This window comes from Eutrigla gurnardus (genome assembly GCF_963514095.1).
Source record: "Eutrigla gurnardus genome assembly, chromosome: 18".
Taxonomy (NCBI): Eukaryota; Metazoa; Chordata; class Actinopteri; order Perciformes; family Triglidae; genus Eutrigla; species Eutrigla gurnardus.
Window position 1 is genome coordinate 3,622,500 of NC_139929.1, and position 18,293 is coordinate 3,640,792.

Here is an 18,293-nt window from a genome sequence, read left to right on the forward strand (position 1 = left end):
TTGAGTAATAATGTAATTATGTATCCATCCTCGCTGTAAAATGTATACTTTTATATTTTTAATTCCTCTTCCTGCTCCGATCCCGTCTGTACTTCATTTCCCATGATGCTCCATCAGGAAGTGACGTCCCTCCGTGGCAACAGCAGCACAGGAAGTGGCGGCAACGGTTGAAAAACTGTCACACAACAAGAAAGTTGTTACAGATGATTTAGACGCGGTACCGTCTGTGGACGAATATAATATATTTAATATATAATACATTTATTTAACCGAGAGTGGCTTTGTAACGTAACGTGAGTATTTATTTTATATTTAAACATTTGGCTAGTTTTCGCGTTTAAGCTAACTTTTTAAGCTAAGCGACTATAACCGCGGTGAAGTTAGTTTTAAGTTGGATATTCGACGGATATTCACTCCGGTTCCAGCCGCGACTTTACTGAGGTTTGCCCAGTGTTGGCAGCAGGAGAACGGCCCCAGTGCCTCGCGCTAAGTCGTTGGAAAATGATTTAGGGACCATCCTTAAATTACTTCCCATAAATATACGAATACAAAATGATTGCATTTTTATCAATAGCTTCCCCATCATGTGACCCAGTGACTCCAAACCAGTATCCAATTGTATTTCTAAACTGATCAAATAAGACACACCACTTTTTATGCTATGTTATTGCTTTGTGTATTTTTTATGAATATTAATAGGCAGAAATTATCATATTTTTTCAATAACTTCCACATCACGTGATCCAGTGACTCCAAACCAGTATCCAATTGTATTCCTAAACTGATAGAATAAGACACACCACTTTTTATGCTATGTTAGTGCTTTGTGTATTTTTTATGAATATTAATATGCAGAAATTATCTTATTTTTTCAATAACTTCCACATCATGTGACCCAGTGACTCCAAACCAGTATCCAATTGTATTCATAAACTGATAGAATAAGACACACCACATTTTATGCTATTTAAGTGCTTTGTCTATTTTGTATGAATATTAAAAAATAAGATATTAATATTATCTTATTTTTTTCAATAACTTCCACATCATGTGACTCAGTCACTCCAAACCAGTATCCAATTGTATTCATAAACTGATCAAATAAGACACACCACTTTTTATGCTATGTTATTGCTTTGTGTATTTATTATGAATATTAATATGCAGAAATTATCTTATTTTTTCAATAACTTCCACATCACGTGATCCAGTGACTCAAAACCAGTATCCAATTGTATTTCTAAACTGATCAAATAAGACACACCACTTTTTATGCTATGTTAGTGCTTTGTGTATTTTTTATGAATATTAATATGCAGAAATTGTCTTATTTTTTCAATAACTTCAACGTCATGTGACCCAGTGACTCCAAACCAGTAACCAATTGTATTCCTAAACTGATAGAATGAGACACACCACATTTTATGCTATTTTAGTGCTTTGTCTATTTTGTATGAATATTAAAAAATGAAGATATTAATATTATCTTATTTTTTTCAATAACTTCCACATCACGTGATCCAGTGACTCCAAACCAGTATCCAATTGTATTCCTAAACTGATCAAATAAGACACGCCACTTTTTATGCTATGTTAGTGCTTTGTGTATTTTTTATGAATATTAATATGCAGAAATTATCTTATTTTTTCAATAACTTCCACATCACGTGACCCAGTGACTCCAAACCACTATCCAATTGTATTCCTAAACTGATCAAATAAGACACACCGCTTTTTATGCTATGTTAGTGCTTTGTGTATTTTTTATGAATATTAATATGCAGAAATTATCTTATTTTTTCAATAACTTCCACATCACGTGACCCAGTGACTCCAAACCACTATCCAATTGTATTCCTAAACTGATCAAATAAGACACACCGCTTTTTATGCTATGTTAGTCCTTTGTGTATTTTTTATGAATATTAATATGCAGAAATTGTCTTATTTTTTCAATAACTTCAACATCATGTGACCCAGTGACTCAAAACCAGTATCCAATTGTATTTCTAAACTGATCAAATAAGACACGCCACTTTTTATGCTATGTTAGTGCTTTGTATATTTTTTATGAATATTAATATGCAGAAATTGTCTTATTTTTTCAATAACTTCAACGTCATGTGACCCAGTGACTCCAAACCAGTATCCAATTGTATTACCAAACTGATCAAGTAAGACACACCACATTTTATTTTATTTCTGTGCTTAGTTAATTTTTTATGAATATTAATATGCAGAAATTATCTATTTTTTTCAATAACTTCCACATCATGTGACCCAGTGACTCCAAACCAGTATCCAATTGTATTCATAAACTGATAGAATAAGACACACCACATTTTATGCTATTTTAGTGCTTTGTCTATTTTGTATGAATATTAAAAAATAAGATATTAATATGATCTTATTTTTTTCAATAACTTCCACATCATGTGACCCAGTGACTCCAAACCAGTATCCAATTGTATTCCTAAACTGATAGAATAAGACACACCACTTTTTATGCTATGTTATTGCTTTGTGTATTTATTATGAATATTAATATGCAGAAATTATCTTATTTTTTCAATAACTTCCACATCACGTGACCCAGTGACTCCAAACCAGTATCCAATTGTATTCCTAAACTGATCAAATAAGACACACCACTTTTTATGCTATGTTATTGCTTTGTGTATTTATTATGAATATTAATATGCAGAAATTATCTTATTTTTTCAATAACTTCCACATCACGTGACCCAGTGACTCCAAACCAGTATCCAATTGTATTCCTAAACTGATCAAATAAGACACACCACTTTTTATGCTATGTTATTGCTTTGTGTATTTATTATGAATATTAATATGCAGAAATTATCTTATTTTTTCAATAACTTCCACATCACGTGACCCAGTGACTCCAAACCAGTATCCAATTGTATTCCTAAACTGATCAAATAAGACACACCACTTTTTATGCTATGTTAGTGCTTTGTGTATTTTTTATGAATATTAATATGCAGAAATTGTCTTATCTTTTCAATAACTTCCACATCACGTGACCCAGTGACTCCAAACCAGTATCCAATTGTATTCCTAAACTGATCAAATAAGACACACCACTTTTTATGCTATGTTAGTGCTTTGTGTATTTTTTATGAATATTAATATGCAGAAATTGTCTTATTTTTTCAATAACTTCAACATCATGTGACCCAGTGACTCCAAACCAGTATCCAATTGTATTCCTAAACTGATCAAATAAGACACACCACTTTTTATGCTATGTTAGTGCTTTGTGTATTTTTTATGAATATTAATATGCAGAAATTGTCTTATTTTTTCAATAACTTCCACATCACGTGACCCAGTGACTCCAAACCAGTATCCAATTGTATTCCTAAACTGATCAAATAAGACACACCGCTTTTTATGCTATGTTAGTGCTTTGTGTATTTTTTATGAATATTAATATGCAGAAATTGTCTTATTTTTTCAATAACTTCAACATCATGTGACCCAGTGACTCCAAACCAGTATCCAATTGTATTCCTAAACTGATAGAATAAGACACACTACTTTTTATGCTATGTTAGTGCTTTGTGTATTTTTTATGAATATTAATATGCAGAAATTGTCTTATTTTTTCAATAACTTCGACGTCATGTGACCCAGTGACCCCAAACCAGTATACAATTATATTACCAAACTGATCAAATAAGGCACACCACTGTTTATGCTATTTCTGAGCTTCGTTTATTTTTAATGAATATTAATATGCAGAATATCCACATCATCTGACCCAGTGACTCCAAACCAGTCTCACATTGTATTCCTGAACTGAATAGATAAGACACACCACTTTCTTAAGCTATTTTAATGCTTCGTCTATTTACTAACTGCAGGGGTAGTTCACATGTGCCTTTTCAAGTTGTTGTTTTTCCCCACAGCATTGAACACTATACGTTTCAAAGAAACACTATTTGCTCAAGATACATCCCCAGTCTCCTTTCTTGGCCTTTTCATAACTGTTGCTGTCCATTGCCAAACACTTGGCATGAAACCATCGTTGACAGTCATCACACTGGACCTGTTAAAGTGTAGAAAAAACAAAACATTTTATTTTAATTTTGCTATCAGTGTGTTTACATGCTTGTGTCAGTTGGCTTTCCCTTAGCTGGACTCAAGTGTACTTGTTATGTCTACATAACAATTCTACATTGGAACTGCTGCTTCACAACAACTCACCCAGTCTGTAATGGGAGGTCCAGATCCCGGAGATCCCCCAGATCCTCCATTTTGGCTTCACGGAGGGTCCGAACAAAAGCTTCTCATGCTCACACCGAAACTCGTATCGCCAACATTTTCAGACCGTTTAGAGGTTGCTAGTTCAAATTCTGTAAATCTCACAGAGTTTTTGAGCACATTGTGAGAGACAGGACAAGTCTGTCTACAAAATTGGAAAATATCACGTGTGTAGAGTGTAAATTGTGGCCAGGAGGAGTTTGGAAAGAAAAAAAAGTATTTTGGGCTGCTCTGCCACTCTGACAATGATGTCACCCACTCTAGCACGCGCAATACACACCCATTATAAACTCTGATGAGGTCTGAAAAAACCATTAAACATACTGTGATTATAGAAAAACTGTAAAAGATATCAAAAAACTAAATAAGAGTTTTATAGTTCAAAGTCTTGTAGATTGTTTAAATGAATGGAGTCTGTAGGTGGAAGTATGTGAAAATAGTCGGAGTTCAAAGAGGAGGATGTTAAAGAGGTTTTTAGGCTGATCTCCATAGGAATGCATTGAAAAAAATATGGAAAAGGCTGAATATATGAAAAAGTATGAAAGGCAGAAAAAAGGTTGAAAATCAGCACAAAAGAGCTGAAAAAGCTGAACATTTTGATAGTTGAATGGTTTTTGTAGCTGAAAGTATGCAGAAGTTAGAGGCGACCAAAAAACGTACGGAATAATAATAATAAAGATTTGAATAACATAGGTTGGAAATGCTTCAAAGCATTTCCACCAATAAAAAAATAATAATAATAAAGATTAGGATAACATAGGTTGGAAATGCTTTCCACCAATTAACAACAGTAGGCCTACCTGCATGAAGCACCTCTGTGCGGATGCCTCTTCTGTCTTCATGCCAGATGACCCTCAACCACTTTAAACTATCATGATAGTTGCTTTTTGTGCTGTTTGCTACAGCAAGTGAAATTGAGGACCACTGCTCAGGAGTAACATTTATTTGATTAAATCTATGAAAAATGAAGGACCTGAGAACAGCGTCCCTACCTCCAGCTTTTTGCCAAAGATCTGTCGATTTTTTTCTCTGGCCTTTTTTGAAGCGGCCCATCTTCTGCAAGTCTGTCTGCAAAATGTCTTCCCTGCCTCCCTCTTCTTCTTAGGATGTTCTTTATCCTTCAAGTTCACATACATTATCACCACCTACTGGTGATCACAATTTCAGTGAACCTAAATAATTGAACAATCCTGCCTCACATTGAAAAAATTTAGTTTTATTTTTTTCTTCTTCATCATTCCTCCTTACCCATATTGTGCTTCCTCCAACAATGGTGAAACATTCTGCATATTAATATTCATAAAAAATAAACGAAGCGCAAAAAAAGCATAAACAGTGGTGTGCCTTATTTGATCAGTTTAGGAATACAATTGGATACTGGTTTGGGGTCACTGGGTCACATGATGTGGAAGTTATTGAAAAAATAAGATAATTTCTGCATATTAAATTCATAAAAAATACACAAAGCACTAACATAGCATAAAAAGTGGTGTGTCTTATTTGATCAGTTTAGGAATACAATTGGATACTGGTTTGGAGTCACTGGGTCACGTGATGTGGAAGTTATTGAAAAAATAAGATAATTTCTGCATATTAATATTCATAATAAATACACAAAGTAATAACATAGCATAAAAAGTGGTGTGTCTTATTTGATCAGTTTAGGAATACAATTAGATACTGGTTTGGAGTCACTGGGTCACATGACGTTGAAGTTATTGAAAAAATAAGATAATTTCTGCATATTAATATTCATAAAAAATATACAAAGCACTAACATAGCATAAAAAGTGGCGTGTCTTATTTGATCAGTTTAGAAATACAATTGGATACTGGTTTGGAGTCACTGGGTCACATGATGTGGAAGTTATTGAAAAAATTAGATAATTTCTGCATATTAATATTCATACAAAATTAACTAAGCACAGAAATAAAATAAAATGTGGTGTGTCTTACTTGATCAGTTTAGGAATACAATTGGATACTGGTTTGGAGTCACTGGATCACGTGATGTGGAAGTTATTGAAAAAAATAAGATAATATTAATATCTTCATTTTTTAATATTCATACAAAATAGACAAAGCACTAAAATAGCATAAAATGTGGTGTGTCTCATTCTATCAGTTTAGGAATACAATTGGTTACTGGTTTGGAGTCACTGGGTCACATGACGTTGAAGTTATTGAAAAAATAAGACAATTTCTGCATATTAATATTCATAAAAAATACACAAAGCACTAACATAGCATAAAAAGTGGTGTGTCTTATTTGATCAGTTTAGGAATACAATTGGATACTGGTTTGGAGTCACTGGGTCACGTGATGTGGAAGTTATTGAAAAAATAAGATAATTTCTGCATATTAATATTCATAATAAATACACAAAGTAATAACATAGCATAAAAAGTGGTGTGTCTTATTTGATCAGTTTAGGAATACAATTGGATACTGGTTTGGAGTCACTGGATCACGTGATGTGGAAGTTATTGAAAAAAATAAGATAATATTAATATCTTCATTTTTTAATATTCATACAAAATAGACAAAGCACTAAAATAGCATAAAATGTGGTGTGTCTCATTCTATCAGTTTAGGAATACAATTGGTTACTGGTTTGGAGTCACTGGGTCACATGACGTTGAAGTTATTGAAAAAATAAGACAATTTCTGCATATTAATATTCATAAAAAATACACAAAGCACTAACATAGCATAAAAAGTGGTGTGTCTTATTTGATCAGTTTAGGAATACAATTGGATACTGGTTTGGAGTCACTGGGTCACGTGATGTGGAAGTTATTGAAAAAATAAGATAATTTCTGCATATTAATATTCATAATAAATACACAAAGTAATAACATAGCATAAAAAGTGGTGTGTCTTATTTGATCAGTTTAGGAATACAATTGGATACTGGTTTGGAGTCACTGGATCACGTGATGTGGAAGTTATTGAAAAAAATAAGATAATATTAATATCTTCATTTTTTAATATTCATACAAAATAGACAAAGCACTAAAATAGCATAAAATGTGGTGTGTCTCATTCTATCAGTTTAGGAATACAATTGGTTACTGGTTTGGAGTCACTGGGTCACATGACGTTGAAGTTATTGAAAAAATAAGACAATTTCTGCATATTAATATTCATAAAAAATACACAAAGCACTAACATAGCATAAAAAGTGGTGTGTCTTATTTGATCAGTTTAGGAATACAATTGGATACTGGTTTGGAGTCACTGGGTCACGTGATGTGGAAGTTATTGAAAAAATAAGACAATTTCTGCATATTAATATTCATAAAAAATACACAAAGCACTAACATAGCATAAAAAGTGGTGTGTCTTATTTGATCAGTTTAGGAATACAATTGGATACTGGTTTGGAGTCACTGGGTCACATGATGTTGAAGTTATTGAAAAAATAAGACAATTTCTGCATATTAATATTCATAAAAAATACACAAAGCACTAACATAGCATAAAAAGTGGTGTGTCTTATTTGATCAGTTTAGGAATACAATTGGATACTGGTTTGGAGTCACTGGGTCACGTGATGTGGAAGTTATTGAAAAGATAAGACAATTTCTGCATATTAATATTCATAAAAAATACACAAAGCACTAACATAGCATAAAAAGTGGTGTGTCTTATTTGATCAGTTTAGGAATACAATTGGATACTGGTTTGGAGTCACTGGGTCACGTGATGTGGAAGTTATTGAAAAAATAAGATAATTTCTGCATATTAATATTCATAATAAATACACAAAGCAATAACATAGCATAAAAAGTGGTGTGTCTTATTTGATCAGTTTAGGAATACAATTGGATACTGGTTTGGAGTCACTGGGTCACGTGATGTGGAAGTTATTGAAAAAATAAGATAATTTCTGCATATTAATATTCATAATAAATACACAAAGCAATAACATAGCATAAAAAGTGGTGTGTCTTATTTGATCAGTTTAGGAATACAATTGGATACTGGTTTGGAGTCACTGGGTCACGTGATGTGGAAGTTATTGAAAAAATAAGATAATTTCTGCATATTAATATTCATAATAAATACACAAAGCAATAACATAGCATAAAAAGTGGTGTGTCTTATTCTATCAGTTTAGGAATACAATTGGATACTGGTTTGGAGTCACTGGGTCACATGATGTGGAAGTTATTGAAAAAAATAAGATCATATTAATATCTTATTTTTTAATATTCATACAAAATAGACAAAGCACTAAAATAGCATAAAATGTGGTGTGTCTTATTCTATCAGTTTATGAATACAATTGGATACTGGTTTGGAGTCACTGGGTCACATGATGTGGAAGTTATTGAAAAAAATAGATAATTTCTGCATATTAATATTCATAAAAAATTAACTAAGCACAGAAATAAAATAAAATGTGGTGTGTCTTACTTGATCAGTTTGGTAATACAATTGGATACTGGTTTGGAGTCACTGGGTCACATGACGTTGAAGTTATTGAAAAAATAAGACAATTTCTGCATATTAATATTCATAAAAAATATACAAAGCACTAACATAGCATAAAAAGTGGCGTGTCTTATTTGATCAGTTTAGAAATACAATTGGATACTGGTTTTGAGTCACTGGGTCACATGATGTTGAAGTTATTGAAAAAATAAGACAATTTCTGCATATTAATATTCATAAAAAATACACAAAGGACTAACATAGCATAAAAAGCGGTGTGTCTTATTTGATCAGTTTAGGAATACAATTGGATAGTGGTTTGGAGTCACTGGGTCACGTGATGTGGAAGTTATTGAAAAAATAAGATAATTTCTGCATATTAATATTCATAAAAAATACACAAAGCACTAACATAGCATAAAAAGTGGTGTGTCTTATTTGATCAGTTTAGGAATACAATTGGATACTGGTTTGGAGTCACTGGATCACGTGATGTGGAAGTTATTGAAAAAAATAAGATAATATTAATATCTTCATTTTTTAATATTCATACAAAATAGACAAAGCACTAAAATAGCATAAAATGTGGTGTGTCTCATTCTATCAGTTTAGGAATACAATTGGTTACTGGTTTGGAGTCACTGGGTCACATGACGTTGAAGTTATTGAAAAAATAAGACAATTTCTGCATATTAATATTCATAAAAAATACACAAAGCACTAACATAGCATAAAAAGTGGTGTGTCTTATTTGATCAGTTTAGGAATACAATTGGATACTGGTTTGGAGTCACTGGGTCACGTGATGTGGAAGTTATTGAAAAAATAAGACAATTTCTGCATATTAATATTCATAAAAAATACACAAAGCACTAACATAGCATAAAAAGTGGTGTGTCTTATTTGATCAGTTTAGGAATACAATTGGATACTGGTTTGGAGTCACTGGGTCACATGATGTTGAAGTTATTGAAAAAATAAGACAATTTCTGCATATTAATATTCATAAAAAATACACAAAGCACTAACATAGCATAAAAAGTGGTGTGTCTTATTTGATCAGTTTAGGAATACAATTGGATACTGGTTTGGAGTCACTGGGTCACGTGATGTGGAAGTTATTGAAAAGATAAGACAATTTCTGCATATTAATATTCATAAAAAATACACAAAGCACTAACATAGCATAAAAAGTGGTGTGTCTTATTTGATCAGTTTAGGAATACAATTGGATACTGGTTTGGAGTCACTGGGTCACGTGATGTGGAAGTTATTGAAAAAATAAGATAATTTCTGCATATTAATATTCATAATAAATACACAAAGCAATAACATAGCATAAAAAGTGGTGTGTCTTATTTGATCAGTTTAGGAATACAATTGGATACTGGTTTGGAGTCACTGGGTCACGTGATGTGGAAGTTATTGAAAAAATAAGATAATTTCTGCATATTAATATTCATAATAAATACACAAAGCAATAACATAGCATAAAAAGTGGTGTGTCTTATTTGATCAGTTTAGGAATACAATTGGATACTGGTTTGGAGTCACTGGGTCACGTGATGTGGAAGTTATTGAAAAAATAAGATAATTTCTGCATATTAATATTCATAATAAATACACAAAGCAATAACATAGCATAAAAAGTGGTGTGTCTTATTCTATCAGTTTAGGAATACAATTGGATACTGGTTTGGAGTCACTGGGTCACATGATGTGGAAGTTATTGAAAAAAATAAGATCATATTAATATCTTATTTTTTAATATTCATACAAAATAGACAAAGCACTAAAATAGCATAAAATGTGGTGTGTCTTATTCTATCAGTTTATGAATACAATTGGATACTGGTTTGGAGTCACTGGGTCACATGATGTGGAAGTTATTGAAAAAAATAGATAATTTCTGCATATTAATATTCATAAAAAATTAACTAAGCACAGAAATAAAATAAAATGTGGTGTGTCTTACTTGATCAGTTTGGTAATACAATTGGATACTGGTTTGGAGTCACTGGGTCACATGACGTTGAAGTTATTGAAAAAATAAGACAATTTCTGCATATTAATATTCATAAAAAATATACAAAGCACTAACATAGCATAAAAAGTGGTGTGTCTTATTTGATCAGTTTAGGAATACAATTGGATACTGGTTTTGAGTCACTGGGTCACATGATGTTGAAGTTATTGAAAAAATAAGACAATTTCTGCATATTAATATTCATAAAAAATACACAAAGCAATAACATAGCATAAAACGTGGTGTGTCTTATTTGATCAGTTTAGAAATACAATTGGATACTGGTTTGGAGTCACTGGGTCACATGATGGGGAAGCTATTGATAAAAATGCAATCATTTTGTATTCGTATATTTATGGGAAGTAATTTAAGGATGGTCCCTAAATCATTTTCCAACGACTTAGCGCGAGGCACTGGGGCCGTTCTCCTGCTGCCAACACTGGGCAAACCTCAGTAAAGTCGCGGCTGGAACCGGAGTGAATATCCGTCGAATATCCAACTTAAAACTAACTTCACCGCGGTGCGACAATAGACGTTTTAATCAGTCGACACTTCTGTTCTTCTTGTGACTTCTGTCCGCCAACAGATGTCGTTTGTGAGAGTTGGCCGTCCGCAGCAACACACCGGGGGGAAACGGCCGCTTCGCCCCAAGAAAGCAGCAGCAGCGGCCCCCAAAAGAGACTGGGTGGTGAGTCCTCACCTCTCTTCCACCTGCGTCACGTAACCCGGCTTTTTTAGCTCGATGACGTAGCCTAAATAAAGTGCTCTCTTGTTGGTTTCAGAGCACTGTCAATGACCTGTCCGTGCACAAGCTGTCACCTGCAGAGCTGGTAAGGCGTGCTTGTTAAATTACATTTTATTTATAGTGTCAAATCACAATATAAGTTATCTGAGGACACTTAGAGCAGGACTAGCACACTGGTCAGTTAATGAATGGAATCTGGAGCAGACCAGGCTCTTAGGTTTGGTGTTGGTAGTATAGTAGTAGTAGTCCATGGTGACAGGCACAGCCACCTTTAGATGGATCTATCTCCGTAGCTGTAGACCACAAAGCATGTCACAAAAACGGTTAAATCAACTGTTCCCAGCCCATCGTTGCCTCCCTGATTTCTCCCTTCTGCTTCAGAGCCATCGCCATGAGATCCACAAGTCCCACAACAAGGCGGCGGCTCAGTGGGAGCTGAGAGAGAAAGCTCTACAACGCCGTTTCAGACACGCCGGGAGCCCGGCGCCTCTGGACAACGCCAGCCTCAGCATCATCAGGGAGGTGCGTGTGGCAAAGACTTCTCATCCCTTTTAGTTACGTTTGCTTGTTAGACAGAAACAAAGAGTATACGATCTGATGGTGGTGTGTTTAACTGCTGCAGGTGTTCTCTGACCAGCTGCTGCTTCAGGATGTGCTGGCTCGCTCCGACAGAGCCATGGCTGTTGTCAAAGACTTGTTTGGAGATGCTCCACGCAGGCAGACTGGTAACTAGACTAGTACTTCTCTCGATTATTTCTTCTTGAGCCTTTAAGGATCTTCCGGTTGTTATACAGAGCGTTTGTGTGTTTCTGCAGGGCACCCCAGCGTGACGATGGCTCCGGACTGTGACTCTGACTCGGGGCTGCCTGTGCTCCAAAGACCAGATCCTCCAACTCAGCTGTCACTGCTCAGCCAGTCTATGATGGATCAACAGGTGTGTGTGCTTAATGTCTATCTTTCTTGCAGCTTTTTTTCTCCATTAAAATGTTTGGATGTGTTAAATGTTTCTTTTCAGGCTCTTAATGAACTAGAAGTTTCAGAGGAAGACCTCAGTGATGAAGATACCGGTCCTACTGGTGGTTCAGGCTATCATATAATCCATAGGTAATGCCCAGACCCCTTGTATTCTGTGTTACCTGGGAAATCCTGCTGACACTACTACATTGCTTGTAATTCTTTTCTTTGCAGGGCCAATGTACGAAAAATGAAGGCCCGTTCTCGGGGGAAGGTGATGCAGAGAAAGAAAGTCCACCGTCCCAACTCTGAGCAGGCAGACAGGGATGATGTTCCTTCAACTCCCTGCAGAGCACCACACCAAACAGGTATATGGTAAACATGAGGATAGTTTATTATATGACATGTTTATTTCATGCACTCGTCACAAGGAAAACTCGTCTCCCCTCGTTTCAGCTCTCAATGCCACAGTGGCTGTTCAGCGTGTTCGGTCCAGACGGAACCAGTCAGAGGAAGGCAAGGAGGAACCGTCGGTCCTGGTGTCTCAAGTCCTGAACCCCGAGCTGCTTCTCAACCAGTCAGGTAACATCTGGAGTCATCTTCACAATGTGTGACAATGTGCCGTCATATGAGTGGCTAAATTGGCTTTTTATGTGTCTCTGTATGTGTTTATCAGATGGGCTCAGGAGCCGAACCAGCAGGAGCAGGAAGTGTGCTTCTCAGAGTCCAGAGCTGGACGGCTCCTCTGTTGCCTCTCTGAACGGGGACCAGTCCAGTCTGGGTCTGCTGCAGGCCATGCTGGGTCAGGTGGAGGCAGACTTGGATACTCTGACTCCTGACGCTGTACCAGCTTCAGCCCAGAGTCGGAGACGGGACAGAACACAAGGCCTCACTGGGTTCTCTGTGGCCTTGGTCTCCACGCTGGGACGTTTAGTGCACCTTCTCAAACGGGTACTATACTTGATCAATTGTATTTTAATTGATCCAATAAAGTCTTTATAAAGCAACTGATAGCTCCCCGTACTCTTTGTGTTAAGTTGACTATTAACTGTCCTCAGAGGGAAGAGGAAGCTCAGGAGGATGCTCGGGAGAGGAGAAGACTGGAGGAGGAGGTGGGAGAGCAGCGTCGGCTGATCGACGCTCTCACCGATGAGACGATGACTCTGAGAGAGGAGGCCGCCGCCCTGCAGGTGAGTCCGAGCTTATGCCGTATGGTCTGACACCTCTTCATTGTCCAGGTTCCAGCTGTGCTCATGAATCCTGTTTCATTCTTGTTGGTTCCTTTCAGGCCGGGCTACAGCAGCGGACGGCAGAGCTGGAGCAGAAGTTAGACACGGTGGTGTTGGTGATGGGGGCACTCGGACTACCGAAGGCACACGTGGACCAGGCTCAAGACTCTGATGTCACAGCTGCAGGTTGTCGGTCTGCCCCGGTTGCTGAGCGAGATCCCGAACGACCACAAGCCTCCGTTCCTGCTGCTGTGTTGCTCTCCCCTCCTCTACAGAGAGACAACTGGCAACAGAACAGCCTGTTACCAGGAACACAGGAGCTTCCCGATGTAGATATCCTGCGTTGCCGTGGCGACGTCCACTCCCACAGCTCAGCCTCCAGCCTGACCAGCCTTCCTCTTACCAGCCTGCCCTCCACTTCCTCATTATCACTGACCTCTGACCCCCTCAGCTCGCAGCTGTCTCCAGAGGCCATGCTGGTCGAGATCGCTCAGCTGAGCCGACAGAACGAGCTGATCAGAGCTCAGCTTAGCCAGGCTAAGGTCCTGGGGTCGGGGGGCAGAGAATCACCGAACAGTAGTAGCGAGCGGAGAAGGATGAGCTCCAGCAGCACCGGTAGAGTCACACCCCAAAGTGTCGGAGAGAGGAGGACGTCGGCGTCCAGCAGCACGGGGAGAAGGAGCCGGCATGCTGAGCAGCTGACTGATCAGGTGAGATTTAGTCTCTGAAGATGTCCCCCCTTCATGGCCTGAAGATATTTATACATACAGATAAAGTATGCTCCGAAATATCCTGCTTTTCTGAAGATTTTAGAAATACTTTCCTCTTTTTGTAAGCCTTCAAGTGTTTCACAAGAGTTTTAACTAACTAAATCCTATAAATGTGTCACATTAAAGTTCATAAAGCATGAAATAGATTTCTTGAAATGTAAAGCTTTCTTTCATCTTTTGAATTCTGTTAAATACAAAGAATCCCCGCTGTTATAAGGGTTGCTAATGATTTCTTTCTCTCTGTCATCTTGTTCAGGCAACGTCACCCAAAGACGTCCAAGTGAGCAGTGTAGAACAGCGCCTCCTGGAGCTCAACAGACAAAGTGCGGCCGCTAGGGGTCGACTGCTGGAGCTGATTGAGCAACAGAAGCAAAGTGTTGTCGCCAAAGCGTCACTCTCTGATTCCCCCATCCCTCCTTCAGCCTTCAGCCCACATTCAGCAGGTATGCAGGGTCAACGTGACACACCTGAGTGATAACCTGTCACTGCAAACAAGTAATTAAAATGTTATCATATCATTCTCAGCTGGAGGAGGAAGTCCAGAGGTGTCGATGCTGCTGCCTGAACAGGAGCTGCTGTCACAGCCTGGTGGTAGTGACAGACGGTGAGTCTCTCTTTTTGAGCATTTTAAAATAAATTCATATTTTTCAGCATACTTTTTACCTATAAAACAACTTTCTACATTATTATATTTCTGTGTTACAGATCTGCTGGTCCTGAAGTGTCTCCTCACAGTCTTGGAGGAGAAACAAGGGAGGGTCAAACACAGGTACACACACACATATCATGTGTACACATTGGAAGTACTCAGGGTTCTCTGTCACCACATCTAAAACATCTTTTTTTCTTTTTTTCACAACAGATGGAGAAATGTGGCTGGTTTTCCTTGTCTGCACACATGAGATGACAACAGGAGTTACTATTCACTAGTTTTTAGTATTGTATCTGTGTATTTTTTAATGACTTAATTAAATGTGTTTTTAAAAGAATTGTGTGTGTTTTGTTTTACTCAGTGTTTTCTAGCATGCACTGTTACGGTAAAGGAATCTAGAAATCTGTGACTCTGAGTGCTGTAGATGCTTGTAATCACATTTCTTCAGTGAAGTTGATGAGATTGTGAATGTCTTTCTTCAACTAGCTTATGGTAAACAAATATCAATTATTGCAATCTCATTTAATTTACGATGTAATCTTCCACCAATGACAGCATCTTGTATGTGCCAACAGCATGCTTATGTTAAATATATATTCTTAATCTTTGATCATTTACACGGGTTACCCCATAACAACAATTCACCTGCTGAGGTCATTTATGCTAATTCTGTCTCTACTTTAAACCTTTTCTGAATTCATTCTTTAAAGGAAGAAACACTTTGTGTACATTTAACTTCATTGTGGTTTATTTAAATTATATATTTGTTTTAGTTGTGAAGCAATGTTACCTTAACAAAAGCTCTTTACAAATAAAGTGTATTAATACTAATATTAGATTGTGTTTATGTGTAACATGTGATATGGGAGATGCAGTAGAATATAAATAGAGTGCCTGTTTTCATTCAACCTAATTGAAATTGTGTGCATTGCAGTCTAAAGTCAGCAGATGGCGACCTGGAGTCATTCTTGAGAGAGAGACAGGACAGCTCTGATGCTTTTCAGGCTGCAGCAGGTAAAAAAAAAAAGACTGAATGTTTTTATATAAACATCAATGTCAAGCAGAGTCGTACTTTTCTATTTCTGTTCTGATATAGTTCCCGAGAGGAAACACGGAGCAGCTAACAACACGTTCAGCTTAACTCCAAGCAGGTACATAAATAATTTAACACCTGAAATATAATAATAAATAAAGGTGTGTATTATGGTCCGGGACATTTGGGGCCTCGGACTGCTGGACCTAGCCTCACAGCTTATACAATGTCAGGGCCCTCGGTGCTTACATGTGAGGCGTGAGCTGACCACTAGGGCCCCCTATCGCTTACAACGTGACCCCCAAAAAGACCTTTCCAGGAGCCTCACAGGACCTGGTCTCTATAAGGAATCCTCCTGGTTCTGGTACTGATGAGTGAAACACATCCAGTTCACATTCTTAGGATTTCAATCTTCTCCAGATTCCTATAGAATCATATAACGGAGCTGAGTTGGATTGAATGGAGTAAAACAAATGCCATTAAACAAAACCTACAGTAAAGGAAGTGAGCCATGATTAAATCATATTATAAGTGGCAGCTATGCTTTTCAAAATCTGTCTACTTTGTATGTTGACATGTTTGAACATATTTTCCTTCTTTGAAATGGTATAAATATGACTTTCAGACGCAGGATTTTATTATGATGAATAGTTTATTGTGAGGAAACAAACGGAGGAGAAGGTTTAACGGCTCGTATTGAATAAGGGAAGTTGTGGTTGACCACATGTCACCCTGTAACAGGACTTCATTCATTGGCTGCTGCTCCGGGCAGCTCCTTGTGGCCTAAATCAAAAAAAGTGGTTGGAAAGCGGTCTCAGATCCACTTCAGGTGGTGTTTGCTGAGCGTGTTAAGGGTTCGGACGCCGGAGCAGGAAGGAGAGCACTCGAGTTTTCCAGTCGGCCATCAGTGCTGCGTTGGGTGACGACGATGGCTGGCGGGGAAATCAAAAGGAGTAAATATTGCAGATAATAACAGGATGGAGGCATAAAGGGGCCAGGGACGGCAGCCGTAAACCTGGGGTCAGAGGTCACCGTGGAAACTCAGGGGGAGGCGGGCGGGGCTTATTGTGGCCAGCCTGGCTGAGTGAAGGAAGGGGTGAATGGGGATTAACCCCACCCCAGTGCCTCTCAATACACACACATATACACACCACCATCGCCATCCTCTTCTGGGCCAATCAGGAGCCTCAAAACACCGCCTTTACTTCTCATACACATCATATAACTTATAGAACTCAATTCATATTTATTTGGACTTTTTCAAATCTTAAAAAGAATAAATATGAGTGCATCCTGATGAAGTGGAGTCACACACGGACATACAATGACATGGGGGTGTAGCGGGGTTCATGTGGGGGTGGGGGTGGTTTTCTTTACTCATTTAAATCTGCCCCCACTTCACCTCGGTGAAGGAGGCTGAAGTCACTCAGAAAAACACACACTAAAAGCTTGTGCACACCCTCGTACACTGGCTCTTTGATAGTGATGTCAGATGGTCGGGACTCCAGAGACCCGAGTAGGAACTACTTTATTTCTAGAAAAGCATTTATAATTCTTACTTCCCTTTTCTCAGCATTTGATTCATATTTTTTCACGAACTAGCACACGAGTTTTATCAGAAATGTTTGGATATATCTTATTTTTACAAATGATTTTGCTTCTTGAGTTTTTTATGATTATTATCCAAAACACAATATTAATTCAAATAAACTTAATCTAAATCTAATACCTTTGTAGTTTGATCTTTATTCTTTACCCTCCTTATCTGTTGCAGTGTAGTTATTTTTCCACTAGAGGGCAATATTATTACTGCAATTCATTTTTTTTTTAAAAGAGGCATTAAAATAAAGAAGATTAAATTAAATAATCACAGCTATTTTGTGGTTTAATTATACTGTATGTGAGTTTGTTTTGGTGCAGTTTGCTTCATAAGTAGAATGAATTCTGCTGCTTATGTCTCTAGTTTGGTGTGACATGATTATGACGAGGAAACTGTGTTTTTGTGTGTGTGTTTTTGTGTATGTGTGTGTGTGTGTGTGTGTGTGTGTGTGTGTGTGTGTGTGTGTTAGTGCATGCATGTGAGTGGGTGCCCATGTTCACTCTGCAGCTGTGCGAGGTCCTGATCTGAAGCAGGCTTTTGCTTGCTGTGAAAA

At 37.2% G+C, this 18,293-nt stretch overlaps 1 protein-coding gene across 4 annotated transcripts; it reads left to right on the top strand.

The window, feature by feature from the left end:
* The first annotated feature begins 136 nt into the window (after positions 1 to 136).
* spice1 (spindle and centriole associated protein 1) lies at positions 137 to 15,455 on the top strand. 4 transcript variants are annotated; one of them, XM_084033317.1, is made up of 16 exons: positions 137 to 293; positions 11,344 to 11,445; positions 11,540 to 11,587; positions 11,884 to 12,024; positions 12,125 to 12,227; positions 12,318 to 12,436; positions 12,518 to 12,606; positions 12,691 to 12,824; positions 12,913 to 13,038; positions 13,133 to 13,407; positions 13,515 to 13,646; positions 13,745 to 14,395; positions 14,712 to 14,898; positions 14,981 to 15,059; positions 15,161 to 15,224; positions 15,318 to 15,455. In XM_084033317.1, exons 2-16 carry the CDS (start codon positions 11,344 to 11,346, stop codon positions 15,360 to 15,362), a joined length of 2,295 nt encoding a protein of 764 aa, XP_083889443.1. In that variant the 5' UTR covers positions 137 to 293; the 3' UTR covers positions 15,363 to 15,455. The 4 variants fall into 4 exon arrangements, with proteins under 4 accessions (XP_083889443.1, XP_083889445.1, XP_083889446.1 ...); XM_084033319.1 differs by having other exon boundaries at positions 14,987 to 15,059; XM_084033320.1 differs by having other exon boundaries at positions 14,990 to 15,059.
* The last annotated feature ends 2,838 nt before the right edge of the window (positions 15,456 to 18,293 follow it).

Excerpts from the sequence above, each read along its gene's own strand:
- spice1 (XM_084033317.1), top strand. The coding sequence starts at position 11,344 with ATGTCGTTTGTGAGAGTTGGCCGTCCGCAGCAACACACCGGGGGGAAA. Across the intron at positions 12,825-12,912 it reads CAGAGCACCACACCAAACAG|CTCTCAATGCCACAGTGGCT; the intron begins GTATATGGTAAA and ends CCCTCGTTTCAG. Across the intron at positions 13,408-13,514 it reads TAGTGCACCTTCTCAAACGG|AGGGAAGAGGAAGCTCAGGA; the intron begins GTACTATACTTG and ends AACTGTCCTCAG.